Source organism: Haliotis rubra, unplaced genomic scaffold (genome assembly GCF_003918875.1).
Source record: "Haliotis rubra isolate DU_JTF1 unplaced genomic scaffold, ASM391887v1 Scf2412, whole genome shotgun sequence".
NCBI lineage: Eukaryota > Metazoa > Mollusca > Gastropoda > Lepetellida > Haliotidae > Haliotis > Haliotis rubra.
The window spans coordinates 8,874-31,222 of NW_025766462.1; the positions used below are offsets into that span (position 1 = coordinate 8,874).

General features: G+C 40.5%; 2 protein-coding genes across 2 annotated transcripts; both read left to right on the forward strand.

Moving 5' to 3' along the window:
• Positions 1-14,620: 14,620 nt before the first annotated feature.
• Positions 14,621-17,160, forward strand: LOC124278799 (toll-like receptor 3). The gene is made up of 2 exons (XM_046714572.1): positions 14,621-15,655; positions 16,054-17,160. The coding sequence occupies exons 1-2, from the start codon at positions 14,633-14,635 to the stop codon at positions 17,158-17,160; spliced, it is 2,130 nt and encodes a 709-aa protein (XP_046570528.1). The 5' UTR covers positions 14,621-14,632.
• Positions 17,161-19,794: 2,634 nt separating this feature from the next.
• On the forward strand, positions 19,795-20,658 carry LOC124278800. The gene has a single exon (XM_046714573.1). The coding sequence runs from the start codon at positions 19,795-19,797 to the stop codon at positions 20,656-20,658; it is 864 nt and encodes a 287-aa protein (XP_046570529.1).
• The last annotated feature ends 1,691 nt before the right edge of the window (positions 20,659-22,349 follow it).

Below are 22,349 nucleotides of genomic sequence, written 5' to 3' on the forward strand. Positions count from 1 at the left end.
ACCATACTGCAAAGCAAACCATTTCATATCATTTTATACCCTACAACACAATAGTTTTCAATTTTGACTCCTAATCCATATTTCTCAGTCCCCAATTTAGAAACAACTCAACAATCACATGCTAGTCACTTGATCACACAGAACCCTTGTTGGATTATTATGTGAGCTCCTATGGCACAGTCAACTTGGGACTAACTAAAGGCAGAGAAAACATAATGAATGATTACACATGAGCCTCATAATAACATAAATTATGTTGAAAATGAATGTCTGAAAAGAAGGACCATTTACCTCACACATTGTGTTCTATGAGGAGATACTTTCCTGTTTTATGCTGATTCCTTCACAGTTTTGCAGTTAGACACTGGTTATAGGTGTTTCTGGTTATCTCATTAAAAATTTCTTGTTAGTATTTATCGACCCAAGAACATTCTAAAGATGCATGCAATGAATCATTCTTGGTGTATATAAAATTATTCCATACCCTTTAATGTGTTTTGGTTTTGGAAGCCAAAAGGCAATATATTTCTTTTCACAGTTTATGGAAGACTGTTGTATTCAGATACATTTTAATTCCCTGCAGTCAGACAAACCAAAAGTAGAACTGGCACATCTATGTTGTCAAATGTTTGTTCAAATGTAACTTTGAATTGAATACTTCCAGTGTCAGCGTCTCAGGAAATTAGTCCATGTTGTCATTAGAGAGTTTGCCACTCCCAAAAATGAGGGGAGATTACTCTCTTACATAAATATCAGTTAAATATTTCGTTTTAACACTGAACTCTGCAATATTCTGGACCAGACAATCCAGTGACTGCAGTGCAGTGAAAGCATTAATGACAAGTGATCTTTGAATATTTTCTTGTCACTATATAGCTGAAATAATCCTGATGTGGCATTTCATGTTATTTACAATTTACTTAGTAATTCAGGGCCATATCCACAGGGCATTCATAATGTTATGTCCGCTCACAACTTGACATAGGCTCACCAATATCTTAGCCCATGGACAATTTGGTCAGGTCCCAGGTAATTAAACATGAGAAAAGATACGATAACAGTTGTCATTTCAGAAATATAATACTTCACTGCATTTTTTAATTGCCATGCTGGTAAAAGGCAAAATCTGTTGAAAAATGCTGCTATGTAGTATATTAAAGGTAACAAAAACATTTCCATGGTCATTCATATCTACCAAAGAAGTGTCCACTGAACAAAAGTAAGTAGATAATGCTGCTAAATAGTAACCATTATATACACAGCAAAGAAGTTAAAGCACCCCTGATTTTTCACAGAGGGGTGAACTTCATGGAAGCATGGTATGAAACTGAGAAAAGAAGAGAAGCAAAACATATTTTAATTCCACCTCCCTATTCCGTACTATCGAATCCATTGAGATGTGCGCTATAGCATTATCACCAGTTAAGTTAAGCGTGTTTACCTAGTCTTGGTGCCAATTTCAAGAAGTTTTTTTCTAATTAGTTTTTTTGGGCGACCAAACTACGTTTTCATCGGATTGTGAATATTCATCGTGTGTGGGACTACCTCGAGATTAGTCGTTTGTGAGTTGTTGGAGCAGTTTGAAGGTTTTCAGACTGTTGGAGAACTTGTTTGTTTGAGACCCGATCACGGCCACTGGTAGGTGGTCAGTGACAATGGCGCAGGCCGTCACATGAAATGTCTGATGACCAATTAGCGGACAAAACAAAGCGCCAGAGTGAGAATGCTGGGTTCTTTGACATTGTGGACAATCTCACTGAGAAGTCCCAAAGAGAATGATGACACGACCTCCACTGGAGGAAAGTCACAAAAATCCCTGAAGGGAAAAGGGAAACTTTGTAAGAGTGGAATGGTTGACCCAGATAAGAGGCAGCTGACAGACACCATGCAAAGCGGCTCTCTAAAGCCAACAGGGGCAGGCCGACACCATGGCAGAAATTAGGTCGGTGCTATCTATTCTTAGCAGCGGCCTTGGTAAAGGACATGTCGGAGAGTCGAGAGCAGCCGGCGGTTCCGACTATCAACAAGATGGCGGGCCCATGAAAGCGAGGGATGACTTCGTATGACAGCGAGGATTTCGCAATGTGGTCTCCAAATGCCTCGATGCTGGCGGCGATACTGTGGCTGCGAAGAAGAGGCGAAATGGAATCGTTTCTTGAAGAGATGAAGGATTTTTGGCAATGAAGACCAAACTGGCGAAAAAGATCAATGCTGACCTTACCAAGTCAGTTGACAAAGGACTTTTCGAAAGCGCCAAACATGGACAAGGTTAAGCCACTTATGGACAAGTATAAGCGGCCTTGTAACACGAGTATTTGCTGGTACCAAAGGCGAACCCAGAAATTTGGCAAAGGGCAAAATCTCATACAAAGACAAGAGACTGCAAATTGCAGCATACCCAGGGGCTACTGGTCAAGGCCAGTATCCCAGTTGTCAGCATGCTTGACTCCTTGTTGTCAGCAGTAGTAGTAAATAAAACAGGCGTTGGCCAAAAAGACCTGTTGGTGAAATCTAAAGACACTTTAAGACTCCTAGTGGCTGTACAGTCTGATATCAATACAAAGAGGAAAGATATTTTCCTCTCAGATTTGCAAGGACCCTACAAAAGTTGTGTTCAACAAGAACCACAACTCTACTCTTTAGAGGGACGATTTGCCTAAGCAGATTAAGGAAATTTCCGACTCCAAAGAGTTGGGAAAGAAGCTGAATGCTCCAGAAAATACAAGAGCTCAGCTCAACCATATCCTTCACGTCTAGAGGACATTATCGCTTCAGGCCATATGGGCAGACACAGAGAGCAAGTCAGACCCTACCAACACAACTATGGCAGAGGTCGAACAAGCCCGTCAACCCAGGATGGTCAAACTGGTTTTGTCCAGCGACAATACCCAGGAAAACAGACCCGGAAGAAATTTTAACACCTGTTGATGAGACAAGCCCTCAGGTGGGATATCATGGTTTACAACCACTCATAAATACACCGGAAAAATTTTGGGCAGGAAATATCAGTGCTTATTTTGATAATTGTACAAAAATAACATCTGACTCTTGGGTTCTGTCTTGTGTGAAAGGTGCAGAGATAGAATTTTTGGATTATCCCTGTCAGACTCTTCATCCTAAACCTATCTGTTTCCAAGGTGGAAGTGGGTTAAAGTGGATAATAGCGAGAAGGTATCTTCAATGTTACAAAGGGGAGTAATTGAAATGTGCTTTCATGAAGATGGGGAATTTATATCAAACATTTTCAGTAGAAAGAGAAAGACAATTCCCTTAAATTATCATCCTTAATTTGAAAACATTGAATAATGTTGTTGATTCCTCCCACTTTAAAATGGATACTTTGAGATCTGCCCTACTTTTGGTTCAAAGGATTGCTTTTTAAGCTTCAGTAGATCTAAAGGATGCATATTTTTCCATCCCAGTTGCTCAAAAGGACAGAAAGTATCTGCGATTTGTTTGGGAAGGTCATCTGTACCAATTTACCTGTCTCCCCAAATGGCCTTTCCTCAGCACCTAGAATATTTACAAAAATGTTGAAGCCAGTGTTTTCCTCCTTGCGTAAGCAGGACATGCTAACTTTACTGGATATATTAACTGACTCCTACTTGTCGGGGATACTAGAAGAGTTGTCAGGATAATGTGGTGTGTACAGTTCAAACTTTTGATCAGCTTGGGTTTACTGTTCACCCAGATAAGTCAGTGTTACAACCCACTCAGTGCATTACATATCTTGGATTTGTCATTGATAGCTGATATATGACTGTAAATCTGACTGAGGAAAAAAAATCAGAGAATAAAACAAACCTGCAAAGATACATTAAATCAGGCGAACTTGACGATCTGAGAACTATCAGCTGTGATAGGACAGTTAAATACAAGTTCAGCTGGGGTGAAATATGGGCCCGTGTACTACAAGCATTTGGAAATCATCAAAACAAAGGCCTAAACTTACAAAAGGAAACTATGATGGTTTCGTGCAATTAGACTGTGTGTTGTGATCATTTGCGTTGGTGGATAAACAATGTTGGTACCTTGCCACAAACTTTAGAACTATCCCAACCTGAACTCATAGTCAAGTCAGATGCTTCAAAGTCAGGTTAGGGAGGTGTATCTAATGGTGTTAGTGCTTAGGGACTGTGGTCGTTAGAGGAGGGTGAAATGCCGTTAATTACCTTGAACTTTATGCGGCCTGGCTTGTGTTGAAGTCCCTTTGTTCAGATAGAGATAACATTCACATAAGATTGTTATTGGACAACACCACAGCAGTGACATACGTAAATCATATGGGAGGCATTAAAGTAATGTGCAACAATTTAGCAGAGACAAATGTGGGAATGGTGTATCTCAAAGAGAATATGGCTTTCATCAGCTCATCTACCAGGTGTGTGTAATGTATAGGCAGACTGGCACTCCCGTGAATGCGTCAGATGACAAGGAGTGGCAATTAAGCTGTGTTGTGTTTCAAAGAATTGTGGGTATATTTAACACCCCATGTAGAGATTTGTTTGCTTCAAGATTAAATCATCAGCTTGGTAGCTATGTTTCTTGGCACCCAGATCCTGAGGCTGAAGCAGTTGATGCTTTTACTGTGTATTGGGGAAAACTGTATGAATATATTTTCTGTCCATTCAGCCTGGATTGCCAGAGTACTGCAGAAGATTCAACAGGAGGTGGCGGAAGTGCTCATCGTGAAATGCCCCTGTGGGCTGACACAGCCTTGGTTTACAAAGCTACTGCATTTGTTAACAGACTGTCGAGGCTGCTTCCAAAGTCACAGAATCTCTTGTCACTTGAATCGTCCAGATTATGTCCATCCTCTACATCACAAACTGAGACTTGTAGCTGCAAGATTATCCGAGAAAGCAGTGGAAAGTGAAGGCCTATCTGCAGAGGCTACAAACATTATCTTGCAATCATGGAGAGATTCAACCCACAAACAATATGGGACGTTATCTCAAAAGTTGGTGCTGTTTTGCAGTACAAGGAACTCTGATCCCTTTTCACCATCTCTGAAGCAAGCACTTGACTTTCTAGCTAAACTGTACAAAGACGGAATGAGCTACTCCGCCATAAATTCAGCCAGCCAGGTAAGCAATTTGTGCTGTTGTTAAGATCTCATGGGTGCAGTTTGGAAAACATCCAACAGTTGTGAGATTCATGAAGGGCATTTACAATCGCCCAACTTTGCCTCGATATAATGTAACTTGGAATGTCGGGGCAAGTTCTTACCTATCTCAAAGGCTGGGAAGTCGGTGAATCAATAAGAGACTTATCAATGAAACTCTGTACTCTTCTTCTCCTGTTGTCTGGACAAAGAATTCAGTCAATGCATCTTATTGACTGCAGGAATATTGACATTAATGATGATCATGTGAAGATCAGATTTGGTGATAAATTGAAACAGACTCGACCAGGTTTTCACCAGAGTGAAATAATACTGAAGGGTTACCCAGACAAGAAGTTGTGTGTAGTGGATAATCTTAGGTTGTATTTAGAGATAACAAATCCTCTCAGGGGAACTGAGAATGCTTTATTTATCAGTACTCAGAAACCCCATAGACCGGTCTCCAAGGACACTATTAGCCAGTGGGTGAGGACATGTCAGTCTTTAAACCTCACAGCATTAGGTCTGCTTTCCACCAGTGGGGCTTTCTCCTGAAAGTGCCATTAAAGACAATTCTGAACACAGCTGGCTGGAGCAGTGATTGTGTGTTTAGCAAATTCTACAACAAACCGGTGATAGATGGACAATATAGTGAATCTATTCTTAGTCATAGTTCTTAGGTAGCAATTGTAGTGAACCTGTAGCTACACTTGAAGATGATTTTGTTGTGTAGTAAAGCAAAGGTTGGAAAACCCTTGATTGAGAGACATTTCACGTGATATCTGGACACATGTATGTGTACATTGTTGTTCTTTTTTGCTTTCATGGTAAATAACTCCTGTTTCATTTGAAATGATTTTGAAGCAATTTCAATACAGTTGTACTAGTTCAAAAAATTAAAGATTGTAACCAGATGGGTTTTGTTTCTGTTTATGGTTATGATTGTATCAGAAATAGGAATAGGAGATCATGCTGCTAAATGGTATATTACAGGCAACAGAAAACATTTCCATGGTCGTTCATCTCTGCCTAAAGAAGTGTCCATTGTACAATAGCCAGGAGATCATGCTGCTAAATAGTATATTACAGGGAACAGAAAACATTTCCATGGTCGTTCGTCTCTTACCAAAGAAGTGTCCATTGTACAATAGCCAGGAGATCATGCTGCTAAATAGTATATTACAGGCAACAGAAAACATTTCCATGGTCATTCATCTCTACCTAAAGAAGTGTCCATTGTACAATAGCAAGTAGATCATGCTGCTAAATAGTATATTACAGGGAACAAAAACATTTCCATGGTCATTCATCTCTACCTAAAGAAGTGTCCATTGTACAATAGCAAGTAGATCATGCTGCTAAATAGTATATTACAGGCAACAGAAAACATTTCCATGGTCATTCATATCTACCTAAACAAGTGTCCATTAAACAATAGCAAGTAGGTCATGCTGCTAAATAGTATATTACAGGCAACAGAAAACATTTCCATGGTCATTCATATCTACCTAAACAAGTGTCCATTAAACAATAGCAAGTAGATCATGCTGCTAAATAGTATATTACAGGCAACAGAAAACATTTCCATGGTCATTCATCTCTACCTAAAGAAGTGTCCATTGTACAATAGCAAGTAGATCATGCTGCTAAATGGTATATTACAGGCAACAGAAAACATTTCCATGGTCATTCATCTCTACCTAAAGAAGTGTCCATTGTACAATAGCAAGTAGATCATGCTGCTAAATAGTATATTACAGGCAACAGAAAACATTTCCATGGTCATTCATCTCTACCTAAAGAAGTGTCCATTGTACAATAGCAAGTAGATCATGCTGCTAAATAGTATATTACAGGGAACAGAAAACATTTCCATGGTCGTTCGTCTCTTCCAAAAAGAAGTGTCCATTGTACAATAGCCAGGAGATCATGCTGCTAAATAGTATATTACAGGGAACAGAAAACATTTCCATGGTGGATTCATCTCTTCCAAAAGAAGTGTCCATTGTACAATAGCCAAGGAGATCATGCTGCTAAATAGTATATTACAGGCAACAGAAAACATTTCCATGGTCATTCATCTCTACCTAAACAAGTGTCCATTGTACAATAGCAAGTAGATCATGCTGCTAAATAGTATATTACAGGGAACAAAAACATTTCCATGGTCATTCATCTCTACCTAAAGAAGTGTCCATTGTACAATAGCAAGTAGATCATGCTGCTAAATAGTATATTACAGGCAACAGAAAACATTTCCATGGTCATTCATATCTACCTTAACAAGTGTCCATTAAACAATAGCAAGTAGATCATGCTGCTAAATAGTATATTACAGGGAACAGAAAACATTTCCATGGTCGTTCAGTCTCTTCCAAAGAAGTGTCCATTGCACAATAGCCAGGAGATCATGCTGCTAAATAGTATATTACAGGCAACAGAAAACATTTCCATGGTCATTCATCTCTACCTAAAGAAGTGTCCATTTGTACAATAGCAAGTAGATCATGCTGCTAAATAGTATATTACAGGGAACAAAAACATTTCCATGGTCATTCATCTCTACCTAAAGAAGTGTCCATTGTACAATAGCAAGTAGATCATGCTGCTAAATAGTATATTACAGGCAACAGAAAACATTTCCATGGTCATTCATATCTACCTAAACAAGTGTCCATTAAACAATAGCAAGTAGATCATGCTGCTAAATAGTATATTACAGGCAACAGAAAACATTTCCATGGTCATTCATCTCTACCTAAAGAAGTGTCCATTGTACAATAGCAAGTAGATCATGCTGCTAAATAGTATATTACAGGCAACAGAAAACATTTCCATGGTCATTCATCTCTACCTAAAGAAGTGTCCATTGTACAATAGCAAGTAGATCATGCTGCTAAATAGTATATTACAGGGAACAAAAACATTTCCATGGTCATTCATCTCTACCTAAAGAAGTGTCCATTGTACAATAGCAAGTAGATCATGCTGCTAAATAGTATATTACAGGCAACAGAAAACATTTCCATGGTCATTCATATCTACCTAAACAAGTGTCCATTAAACAATAGCAAGTAGGTCATGCTGCTAAATAGTATATTACAGGCAACAGAAAACATTTCCATGGTCATTCATATCTACCTAAACAAGTGTCCATTAAACAATAGCAAGTAGATCATGCTGCTAAATAGTATATTACAGGCAACAGAAAACATTTCCATGGTCATTCATCTCTACCTAAAGAAGTGTCCATTGTACAATAGCAAGTAGATCATGCTGCTAAATGGTATATTACAGGCAACAGAAAACATTTCCATGGTCATTCATCTCTACCTAAAGAAGTGTCCATTGTACAATAGCAAGTAGATCATGCTGCTAAATAGTATATTACAGGCAACAGAAAACATTTCCATGGTCGTTCATCTCTACCTAAAGAAGTGTCCATTGTACAATAGCAAGTAGATCATGCTGCTAAATAGTATATTACAGGGAACAGAAAACATTTCCATGGTCATTCGTCTCTTCCAAAAGAAGTGTCCATTGTACAATAGCCAGGAGATCATGCTGCTAAATAGTATATTACAGGGAACAAAAACATTTCCATGGTCATTCATCTCTACCTAAAGAAGTGTCCATTGTACAATAGCAAGTAGATCATGCTGCTAAATAGTATATTACAGGCAACAGAAAACATTTCCATGGTCATTCATATCTACCTAAACAAGTGTCCATTAAACAATAGCAAGTAGATCATGCTGCTAAATAGTATATTACAGGCAACAGAAAACATTTCCATGGTCATTCATATCTACCTAAACAAGTGTCCATTAAACAATAGCAAGTAGATCATGCTGCTAAATAGTATATTACAGGCAACAGAAAACATTTCCATGGTCATTCATCTCTACCTAAAGAAGTGTCCATTGTACAATAGCAAGTAGATCATGCTGCTAAATGGTATATTACAGGCAATAGAAAACATTTCCATGGTCATTCATCTCTACCTAAAGAAGTGTCCATTGTACAATAGCAAGTAGATCATGCTGCTAAATAGTATATTACAGGCAACAGAAAACATTTCCATGGTCGTTCATCTCTACCTAAAGAAGTGTCCATTGTACAATAGCAAAGTAGATCATGCTGCTAAATAGTATATTACAGGCAACAGAAAACATTTCCATGGTCATTCATCTCTACCAAAAGAAGTGTCCATTGTACAATAGCAAGTAGATCATGCTGCTAAATAGTATATTACAGGGAACAGAAAACATTTCCATGGTCGTTCATCTCTACCAAAAGAAGTGTCCATTGTACAATAGCCAGTAGATCATGCTGCTAAATAGTATATTACAGGCAACAGAAAACATTTCCATGGTCATTCATCTCTACCTAAAGAAGTGTCCATTGTACAATAGCAAGTAGATCATGCTGCTAAATAGTATATTACAGGCAACAGAAAACATTTCCATGGTCATTCATCTCTACCTAAAGAAGTGTCCATTGTACAATAGCAAGTAGATCATGCTGCTAAATAGTATATTACAGGCAACAGAAAACATTTCCATGGTCATTCATCTCTACCTAAAGAAGTGTCCATTGTACAATAGCAAGTAGATCATGCTGCTAAATAGTATATTACAGGCAACAGAAAACATTTCCATGGTCATTCATCTCTACCAAAAGAAGTGTCCATTGTACAATAGCAAGTAGATCATGCTGCTAAATAGTATATTACAGGCAACAGAAAACATTTCCATGGTCATTCATCTCTACCAAAAAGAAGTGTCCATTGTACAATAGCAAGTAGATCATGCTGCTAAATAGTATATTACAGGCAACAGAAAACATTTCCATGGTCATTCATCTCTACCAAAAGAAGTGTCCATTGTACAATAGCAAGTAGATCATGCTGCTAAATAGTATATTATTAGGGAACAGAAAACATTTCCATGGTCATTCATCTCTACCAAAAGAAGTGTCCATTGTACAATAGCAAGTAGATCATGCTGCTAAATAGTATATTACAGGCAACAGAAAACATTTCCATGGTCATTCATATCTACCTAAACAAGTGTCCATTAAACAATAGCAAGTAGATCATGCTGCTAAATAGTATATTACAGGCAACAGAAAACATTTCCATGGTCATTCATCTCTACCTAAAGAAGTGTCCATTGTACAATAGCAAGTAGATCATGCTGCTAAATGGTATATTACAGGCAACAGAAAACATTTCCATGGTCATTCATCTCTACCTAAAGAAGTGTCCATTGTACAATAGCAAGTAGATCATGCTGCTAAATAGTATATTACAGGCAACAGAAAACATTTCCATGGTCGTTCATCTCTACCTAAAGAAGTGTCCATTGTACAATAGCAAGTAGATCATGCTGCTAAATAGTATATTACAGGGAACAGAAAACATTTCCATGGTCGTTCGTCTCTTCCAAAAGAAGTGTCCATTGTACAATAGCCAGGAGATCATGCTGCTAAATAGTATATTACAGGCAACAGAAAACATTTCCATGGTCATTCATCTCTACCTAAAGAAGTGTCCATTGTACAATAGCAAGTAGATCATGCTGCTAAATAGTATATTACAGGCAACAGAAAACATTTCCATGGTCATTCATCTCTACCTAAAGAAGTGTCCATTGTACAATAGCAGCAAGTAGATCATGCTGCTAAATAGTATATTACAGGCAACAGAAAACATTTCCATGGTCATTCATATCTACCTAAAGAAGTGTCCATTGTACAATAGCAGAGTAGATCATGCTGCTAAATGGTATATTACAGGGAACAGAAAACATTTCCATGGTCATTCATCTCTACCTAAAGAAGTGTCCATTGTACAATAGCAAGTAGATCATGCTGCTAAATAGTATATTACAGGGAACAGAAAACATTTCCATGGTCATTCATCTCTACCTAAAGAAGTGTCCATTGTACAATGGCAAATTAGATCCATGCTGCTAAAGGAAAAGTATTAAATGAGTATATTTACAGGGAACTAAAAACATTTCCATGGTCGGTCTTCAATGGTATCTACCTAAAAGAATGGTAATCCATGTCTCACCTAAAGAAGTGTCCATTGGTGCTAAATAGTATATTACACGTGTTGACAAAACACAGGCGCGCGCGCGCGCGCACGCACACGCACGCACGCACGCACGCACGCACGCACGCACGCACACACACACACACACACACACACACAGTGGATCCGCCCCTGCTATACGTATTACGATACGACAGGAGTGGTGTTTAAAGGAGGTGTCCGTTCATGTTAGATGGCGTTAGGGCTCGTCATGACACTCACGTGCAGCACGCCATTCATGTCTCCATCGTCGTCCAGGGTCGTCGTCGAGGATGACGTCTGCTGTACAACAATACTGTCTGAAGTATACATCCAGATCGTCATCCCTGTCCACGCCTGCTATCTTGTCAACACTTGTTATGTACTATTTAACACTGGAGGGGGTACTCTTAATCACACGCACGCAAATACGAACGCACACGCACACACACACACACACACACATTGTCCAAAATGCTGGACCCCCCTCGTTATTGCCACTACACTTCATAATAATTATATTTGTTGCACTTGAAAATAGTCATAATTCATCATCACATGATAAGGTTTTTTGGTTAATGAGTAGGAACACTTCCCCGAGAGAGCAGTGTTGACATGTAGTGATATGTTCCAACCAATTCGGAAACCCCCAGAGATAGAAACAAGGAAGTGGTTCACTCATGAGTCTGTGCTATATCTGTAACGTGTCAGTCTATTGAGATACAACTGCGAGACGACACACTATCACAGTGCGGGAGAGGGCCGGGTCTCCAGACACCGTGTGGTAAATACTCTTATCCCTTCTTATTGGTATACTTTCCGACCTTACGTCGTCAAAATACTTGCCATAAATGCAAATTATTGGAGAAATATATATAACTAGGTCGATAGATAAATAGATAGATAGATAGAAAACCTGGTGGCTGCAAACAGTCGAGTGGTGGCCAGACAATTGGATGATTGAGGGCGTCACGTGCTGGTGTTAGGGGATACATGATATATGGCCGCACTACACAAAGCAGGATGTAATACGTGCTGGTGTTAGGTGATACATGATATCTGGCCGCACTACACAAAGCAGGATGTCATACGCAGAAACATGTTCAACTTAATCTGGGCCACATAGCGGTGATGATTAGTTTGGATTCAATGCAGGGAGCTTGATATCAGGTACGTCTAGTGAAAGACATGTTGTGGCTGTGGTGAATCGCGTATGTACCTGCCGTTTCTTGACATATACGAATGTCACCTTAACCCTAACTAACACACACACACACACACACACACAGAGAGAGAGAGAGAAAGAGACACACGCAGACAGACAGACATACCGAGAGAAACAGAAGACACAGAAACAGACACACACACACACAGAGACAGGTAGAGGGAGACACACACAGACAGGCAGAGGGAGACACTCACGGACAGACACACACAGACGCACACACACAGAATGGCAGAGGGAGACACACACAGACACACACATACAGACAGAGGGAGACACACACAGACACACACAGACAGGCAGAGGGGCACTGACAGACATACACAGACACAAAGAAGGAGATACACACAGACACACACAGACAGACAGAGGGGACACACACAGGCACACAGATAAAGGCAGAGGGAGACACACAGACACACACACAGAGACAGGCAGAGGGGACACACACCGACACACACACAGACAGGCAGAGGGAGACACGCATAGACAGACAGACACACACACAGGCAGGCAGAGGGAGACACAGACAGACACACACAGAGACAGGCAGAGGGGCACAGACATACACACAGAGACACACACACAGACAGGCAGAGGGAAACACTCACAGAGAGTCATACAGACACACACATTGACAGGCAGAGGGAGACACAGACAGACACACACACAGACAGGCAGAGGGGGATACACACACACAGACAGGCAGAGGGAGGCACACACATACAGACAGACCTGACCTACTTTCACAATGTTCGCCAAACCCACGGTGTCATTATAACATTGTGAACACTTGTATGTCAGCCTGAAAGTATGTCAAGGAGTGACTTCTCCGTCATTAATACCGTCTATTTCACCAACCCAAATCGTTTTGTCTGGGTCAACCACGATATGCCATAAACACTTGAGAAAATTAATAGCAAACAACATAAAATGCTCATTACTGAAAGGTCATCGGTGTTTACCTTCCTCTCCCCCCTCTCCTCCGATTCCTTCCGTATTGCCACACAAGAAAAAATGTTTGTGCCAGAATCCCGGTAAACTTGGGACTGCAACACAACAAAGAACTATTTTCGTTTCCAAGACCTGATGGGACATTGTCCCAAGAGGCTGTTACGCCAATGTTTCTCAAATCTGAACCCAAGCCGGAAATGGCCACCTCCGAGGAGAGATGTCAGTGTTGTCGATATCTCCTGACAGTTCATGTGGACAGAGGTCACGTGGTAGAACTGTTCCACGCTGGACAGGGTGGAGGTGTACAGGTGGTCGAAGTTCGGTTGGACATCAGATATTATCCTACCTCATGTAAGAGCCTCGATCTCTGATTGGTCCACGTGACCTTGAACCAATTACCATGTATGCCCGGGGCACGGCCGTACAGCGCCGAAACGGGGTATAAATCTTTGCGAGGGAGAATAAATCATTTATACCCCGCCTGAAAAAAAAGCATGCGTCCACGGCAGTCAATGAACCGTGAACCAGTTGTTCGGATCGACTAGTTGGTGCCATGTTAGTAAAGTATATGATTGAATTTCAGTTCGTTGTAATGTTGTATTTACATAATGAGAGATTTGAACATTCGGTAAGATAAATTCGTTGCAGCATCGTGATTGGTGCTATATGGGGTCTTATGCGTCCTTCGTTCGGTTTTATCGAACTCGCCTCGGAATCGATGGATAAAACCAAGCACGGGTCACATAAACGCCCGTATACTCCTCATGACAACACTACAACTTGTATTACCAGGCGTACAAACAGAACTTGTCCATTGGAGTGGTCAACTTTTATCTGCGACAGGCACTTCAGAGGATGCGACTTCACTGACGGTGACGTTTGTACTGAAACATGACCTTTGTGTCGAAGACAGTACATGGAGTACAATAACAAGATATCAGTTATGATACTTTGAATATCATATATTATTGAAGTTATCTTCTATTACATCTTGATAACTTCAAAACATCGTTGTTGTCTTTCAATATAACAGCGATATCTTTCAAACAATTGAAAACAGTCAAATGTGAAAACGGCCTGTCATATCTACGATTAATTCTTCATTGAGTAAATCCAACGTACATACAAGTAGAAACGTCTTGGTGATGTGCTCATTAATGCATTTTGATATTTGGATATCGAGGAGCATTGTAACGAAGTTGTTCATCCATTCCAGACTCACTACAACTGCCGAGGAGCAGACATGAGATGAGTTCACACCGCCCCTACAATGAAGATTACGTGTGGCCTAATCCTGGTCCTAACTGTGGCCACTTCCTGTCAGCAGTCGTGTCAGATCTGGCCAGCCCCTCAGCTGGGTGGAGTCCGCGCTGACTGTCAGAACCTCAACCTCACGTCTGTACCAGATAATCTCCCGCCAAACACGGTCAGCCTGGATCTCAGCAGGAACAACATAACGGTTCTCATTGACAACGCGTTTGTGCGTCTTCCCCGACTACTGTCTTTAACCATTGCATACAGCCAAGTATCACGACTGGAAACGAACGCGTTTAAAGGGTTAACCCGCCTTCTCAGTTTACACCTTGATCACAATAATCTCCAGCTTGATAATGACACATATCCTGAACACGTCTTCAGTCCTCTGCAAAGTCTCACAGAGTTGAACATTGGTTACAACGACTGCCGCATCAGCGGATCAGCACCGGATTGGGTCTTCAAATGGTTAATGAATCTGGAAACACTGACAATCGACACATTCCAGTATGACGTATTTGGAAGTGGATTCGGATATTTGCAGAAACTAGTAACATTGAACATTGCAACTGGAGTGGATGATAACTGTATTTATTGTGCTATTACCGTCATACAAAACCATACATTTTCCGTTTTCGAGAATACATCTGTCCAAGTACTGGATGTACACGATTGCAAACTTATGACAGTTGATGTTGAAGCATATCTACCCTTCAAACATATTTCAAAAATAGTCCTGGAAAATGTAATGACCCTACCAACAGGTCTTGCTGTACGCGCATTCTTTGGTCTCAATGGCAAAAACGTATCTCAAGTTCTCTTGAAAAAATCCAACAAGTATGTAAGTCTGAATCGAAACCTTCAAAACCAGCTGTTAAACAAGGAAACGTTGACTCATCTGTCAGATATATGTATCGAACATCTAGATCTCCGCTATAACCACATCCTCTACATTGACAGGTCCCTTCTGCCAGTGATGTCACGTTGTATAAAATATATAGATTTGTCAAAAAAACAACATTCTGGGGGACGCATTCGCGTATTTCGAAATTCATGTATGTAAACAATTGTTGTATTTGGATGTTTCTGATCAAAGTGTAATTAACCATCACATTAAACCCCCTGGAGCAGACAGTGTAACAAAGACTGACAACAGTCCTTTTACTACCAGGAGGTCCACAACTAGGTCAGTATCAAACTTGGAAGTGGGTATGCCCTTCCCCCCAAATCTTCGTATCTGTTTATTAAGGGCAAGCAGTGGTCATTTTGGGAAGTTTTTTATAACCAGTATTACAGGGGCTTCCCATTTAGAAAAACTAGATCTATCCTACAATGGAGCTTGGGGTTTTGTAAGCCCAATTCAGGGGCTAAATTTTGTAAATGAACTCGATATTTCAGGCAATGAGGGTTTGGGGATGACAGAGGACTTTTTTGAAGTCTTTTCCAAATCTAACGCATCTCGCTTTGAACAATATGTGCTTGGACGATGACACCCTCATAGAAGGAGGACCTGTGCTTGAGGGACTAAAGACCATGCCCGCATTGCGTTACTTAGAGATTGCGGGGAATGACCTGCGGTATACGGACCTAGGGTCTCTCAGAACACTGAGAAGTCTGAACGTGTCGAGAAATAACCTAGTGTCTGTCCCTTTTCAAGACAATGACCTGCCTGACCTGCTCATTCTTGACATGTCGGTCAATTCCATCACCTTCTTTGACGATGACACAATCGAGATGCTGGAGAATCTCGGGAAGAAGAACAAGCTCGTTCTGAAGCTGACGGGAAATCCTTTCTCCTGTTCTTGCAAGTCTCTCGCGTTTGTGCAGTGGATATTTTCATCGTCGGTTACCTTTGACAGCAATGGGAATTATTCATGTGTTACTGAATTCGGTGTCCTTACAACAACCAATACAATGTACAAAGAGTTCAATTACCACTGGACATCATGTCAAGGTCGCTTTTGGCTTCCTGTGGCCATTTCGCTGATCTGTGTCACAACTCTTCTGATTGTGTGTGCCCTGTTGGTGTCACGGAACTGGACGAGAATTGCTCATCATATTTTGGTCTTCATGGGTCGAGGAATCCAGCGAGTCAACAGACAAGACTTCAACAAAGATGCATACATTGCCCACTCGGATCAAGAGCTTCAGTTTGTGATGCAAGATCTACGCATAGGCCTGGAGGAAATACTCGGATTGAAACTTATTCTACCCGAGAGAGATTTCCTGCCTGGTCCGTTCGTAGCTGACCATGTTGTAGAAAGCATTAACAGGAGCTGGAAGACGGTGCTGGTTGTATCCGACGATTTCTTAGATGACCCCTGGTCCTACTTCATCATTAAGTCCACAACCTACTACATATCCAACCTGAACCCCAACAGGGTGATCCTGCTGCTGGTAGGGGACGTAAACCATGGTCGGCTACCGGAACTGCTCCTGAATGTAACAGATGAAGAGGATATCATCCAACTAGACGATTTCCCCGATCCCCACAGTGATGTATGGGTTCGTGTTAGGGACAGAATTCTCACTCCAGCAGCTTAGCGTGCATATAACACATGTCATTGACTGAACCCTTGTATATGTAGTGTAACACATCTGATTCTATATCAGTTAACTGTGCATGTAAACATTGTCATTGACTGAACCCTTGTATATATAGTGAACGCCACTGCTTCTATGATCATAAGCATTTAAGCGTGCATATAAAACATGTCATTGACTGAACCCTCATCTTAAAGCATGTCTATTAATAGCTATGTAGTCAGTGCTATTCTAGTTTAATTAAGGGTGGTTAGGTAGGGTCATTACATTATTATGTGCCCTCAGTTGATCCAATCTGATTGGATCATTCAAACTCTTGCCCTCTTTTACTAATTCAAATCTTCACTTCACTGTCACTGCTTGTACCGACAAGACGTTTATCCATGTTGGAATATCTACTTTATAAGATCACCACAGGTCAGTTTAATCTTTTATATCAATTAATCAGTGTGTATACCTTTAAATGTTATATTGTTAATGCATATGTGTAAATATAAACTGTAACTTGTGTGTAAGTGTAAAAGTTAGGTTTAGCTTGTTAGGGTCACTAAGCTAAATGGCAATCCAATAATCTTTTAGTATCCAAATAAATGATTCAGTTCATTAAAGTGTTTTCTCTATCTTATGAGTGAATGGTTATATATTTGCACGTTTGACGGATTGATTTTATAAATGAGAGAAAGTATAGTAGTGTGTATGTGAGTGTAAATATGACTGCGATATAAGTTTGAACTGCTTATATTATATCCTAGGTGTCTGAAATGACAGAATATATACATATAGTTTAAGCTATTGCAGCTTTAACGTTGTTCATTGTTTATACAGATTGTACGTACGCTTGACTGGCTTGGCGGCTTGACAGGGCTGTACTCTGCACCCTAGTGCCATACACCGGGTAGGCATTATATTGTGCTTGATTGTATGTATTTATGTAGCATTGTATACTTTATATTTTCTATCTGGGCATGTTTATAGGATTTATATGCCTCTACCTTAACTATATTTGTCATTAACATGTAATCAGTAAATCAAGGAGTGATCGCCCCTTGTAGTTTATTTGTCTAGAATGTGTGTCATAGTAGTATTTCATCTAAAGGATGTGTGACGGATTTTAAATCTTATGTATATATTATGACTTTCTATTTATTGAACCGTGTATTGTTTCAGGATGTTGTTAATAATGGAATAAAAGGTCTCACCCCCTGTAACCAGTGTCCTGGATAATTTTGTTGACATCCGCTCACTATCCCGGTTACAAAATGGAGCCCCCAGTGAGGCCTAACATTCCATAGGACAGTACAGCCAAGAGGGTACAGTCAACAGAGCCAGCCAGTCAACAGATTCCACGCCAGGTGATCATTGTTCCATACAGATCAATGTGAGGACTATTCTAGCACACCTAGATTGTGTGGTGCTTGTGAATTGTGTGTATTTTTCTAGAGACTTTCTCATATCATCAACACTGACATATTGTACTGTGGTATCACATTGTATTGGTCATTCCTTGCTGCAGCTATTTTTGTTTACTTTCACATTGCCGGCTTATCTATGTAACATTTACGTTGGTACCAACACTTAGTTATTAGATAGTTTCTAGTATATTAGATTGAACTTTAGATTTAATTTGATTTTCTGTTCTTACCCAAGCCAAGCAATAAAGATGTAATTAATTTGGTTATTTAGTTGTTACTTGACATATACTGTGTTTGTGTTTTATAATTTCCTTTATAGTTATTTTGCATCTATCTTAGTCACATTGTTTCTTAGTGTGGTTGTGTGTGAGTAAGTGATGTAGTTTGAATCCTGTTTACACCATAAAGGTATACCTTGTACTTGTTACATATCATAAATTGTCTAAATAAACATTAAAATAAAACACACCTTTATATCTATATATAACTATACTGCCAAACTATATTAGTGTTAAGCATAGTACATGACAGGTAAACCATTTATACATTCATATAGCCAACACATTAGTTGACAATTGACTGCTGCACCACTGCACTGCCCTTTCACTTGTATGTTAATACTTACTCCCTTCTTGTATCGCTTTGGGCAGTATGTGTTAGTTGGTGATATGTTGGGGTTGTACTCGGTTCAGAATTAGGTCAGTTTAACTTAGTTTCTAATTGTAGTGACATATAGTTATTGTGTTCATTTATTAGTTTAGTTCACACTTAGTTTCCAGGAGTCAACTTTGGTGTTTTGAGATTGCTGCTTCCAGCCTGCTGCCCCAGACACACATCAAGTTTGTTTGAAGACAACTTGTTGCCTTCCAGGTATTATGCAAAACATTAATGCTTTTGTTTTCTTTCAGCTTCTGGACTTGCTGACGGGCGTTTACTCCTGATTCCCTTCTTGTCGCTTTAGTGTTAGTATTTAGTTAGTTGGTTACTGGTAGTTAGTTATTACTGAATCCCTTTTTGTAACCTTGTGCGTTGCATACTTTATTACCACAGACAATTCCACACTGTGGATGTCGTTTATCTCCCTCTGAATGCGCTAAATATCATTTGGATTACCATTTCGCATTTTCGTTTAGTAACCGTGAGTTACTTTGGGTAGTTTCTTCTTTCCTTCTTTCTGAAAGCCTTATCCGAAATAGAACAGCCACGTTTCTTATCTTGAACCATGGAACTCAATCAAGAAGAACTTAAGAACATGCTTACCATATTTGAGAAGATGGGAATGGCACCAAAGATTGATAGCACGTCAGATTTCAAAACTTGGCTCAGTGACATGTCCAAACAAGAAGGTTCATTCCAGGGACCCGACGTCAAGCCACCTCCTCCATTAGCATCAGCCAAGGAAGAACAGACGCCAACTGCTTCATTTCACTATTTCCCGAAGATACCCTTCTTCAGTGGAGAAGTAGGTAAAGACACTCCCTATGACTTATGGCGCTTTGAAGTTGATTGTCTACTGCAATCTAAGACCTACCCACACGATGTCATTCTGCAGGCTATTAGGAAATCTTTGAAAGGTGAAGCTGCTCTCATAGCCATGAAACTCGGACGGAATGCTACAGTTGAAATCCTGCTAACCAAGATGAAGAGTGCCTTTGGAACCCTAAGGAGGAGAGCTACTCTCATGTCTGATTTCTATAGTTGTTCACAAAGGGAGAATGAAGATGTCACTGCATGGGGTTGTAGGCTTGAGAATATGTTATACCAGATAACAGAGCACCGGTCTATTCCAGAGGATGAACAGGATGAGATGCTAAGGACTCGTATGTGGGATGGCCTCAAGCCTGGATTGAAGGGTGTAGCCGCTCACAAGTTTGATGCCATCACCAACTTTGATGATCTACGACTTTGCTTGAGGGAAATAGAATTTGATTTAAGGAGAGACAAGTCCGCAGTACCTGTGAAGAAGCAGACAGCCTCAGCTAAGATGGTCAATACCTTGAATCCATCTAGTGCTGCTGCCACTAAGGAGGAAGTCACAGATCTCAAAGCTATGATGGTGGAGATCCGGAGGAGATATCTGAATTGAAGGAACAGAGTCAGGTTCAGGCACAAGTTAATCAACAGCAAATTTACAACAGCCCATACAGTACTCAAAGATCTCACGATAAGCGCGACAGACATCCTGGAGATGTTTCCAAGCCACAAGTGGAAGATGCTTATCCCAGACACCCTCTGCCAGCACAGGACAAATATTTCCCACATCAGTCTGCGTTTGGACCTAGGTCATTTTGCAGAGGATCAACAACAGTCAAGACGAGATGTTTCTGATGTACCTGGGTCATTACCGGGTTCATACTCAAACAGTTACACACAACGGCAGGGACGCGGAGCACCTCGATGTTATAGGTGTGGATATCTTGGCCATATTGCACGTGGATGTCGAGTCAGACTGGATCATCTCAGGCACCCTTTAAACTTTCCCAGGCCTATGGGGAAGGGCCACCTATAGGTGTACTTGGGAGCCCTAAGGATAAGCAGGTACCAGGAAGATTAGTAGGGACGGCCAATGAAGTGGAGATTATCATTGACAGTGTACCAGTTAGCGCCTTGTTGGACACAGGAGCCACAGTATCAGTAATCTCAGAATCATTCCATCTTCAACACTTGCAGCATATTCCCATACAGCCACTGGATGATGTCTTAGATATTGAATGTGCAGGAGGGGAATCTCTGCCGTACCGGGGATTTATAGAAGTTGGAGTTACAGCTGAAGGTAGAGGAGTTGCCACAAATGAGGAAGTACACTGCTTATTCCTGATTGTACCGGATACAAGATACAATGCTCGTGTACCAGCTTTGCTTGGAACCAACATTTTGAGATGTTTACTTGATGATTGTAGGAAGTCTCATGGACACAGGTTTTTACAGAAAGCGGATTTACACACCCCATGGTATTTAGCATATCGGAGTATAGTTTTGCATGACAAGAATCTTTCACGGAATGATGGCAAGCTGGGACTAGTTAAGAGTGCAGAGACAAGAAACGTCATCATTCCCGCAAACAGTAATGTCGTCATTAGAGGGTACATTGCAAGAGGACTCAGGTCACCAACCGTCTGTGCCCTTTTACAGCCAACTCTACACTCACATTTGCCAGATGATGTTGACATAGCTCCTACTCTCATTTCCTATGATGGATCAAGACCAGATGCCATAGAGGTTCACGTATCTAATATAACAACCAGGACAGTTGTAGTACCACTCAAGATATTTACTTTGTGAGATACAGCCAGTCACGCTTCCAAGGTCAACCACCTGGTCTGCCCAGTAGACTCTACAACGCTTCTCGACCAAGTGGGAGATAGATAAAGAGGGACTTACATCTGATGAATTACAGAGAGGACTTGATGTCATTATGAAGTTTAAGGACATCTTCTCTAAACACGCTGAAGATCTTGGACACTCTGATTTAGTTCATCATCGGATAGACCTTGAGAATTCCATTCCTTTCAAGCAAAGACATAGGCGTATCCTCCAGCCATGTACGATGAAGTCCGAACACATCTACAGGAACTTCTATCATCAGGAGTCATCCGGCCTTCACATAGCCCTTGGGCGTCTAACGTTATTTTAGCAAGGAGGAAGGACGGACGTTTGAGGATGTGTATAGATTTTCGCCAGCTAAATAATCGGACAATTAAGGATTCTTATGCCCTGCCGCGCATTGAAGAACTGTTGGACTGTTTGGGTGGAATGAAATATTTTTTCAGTGTTGGA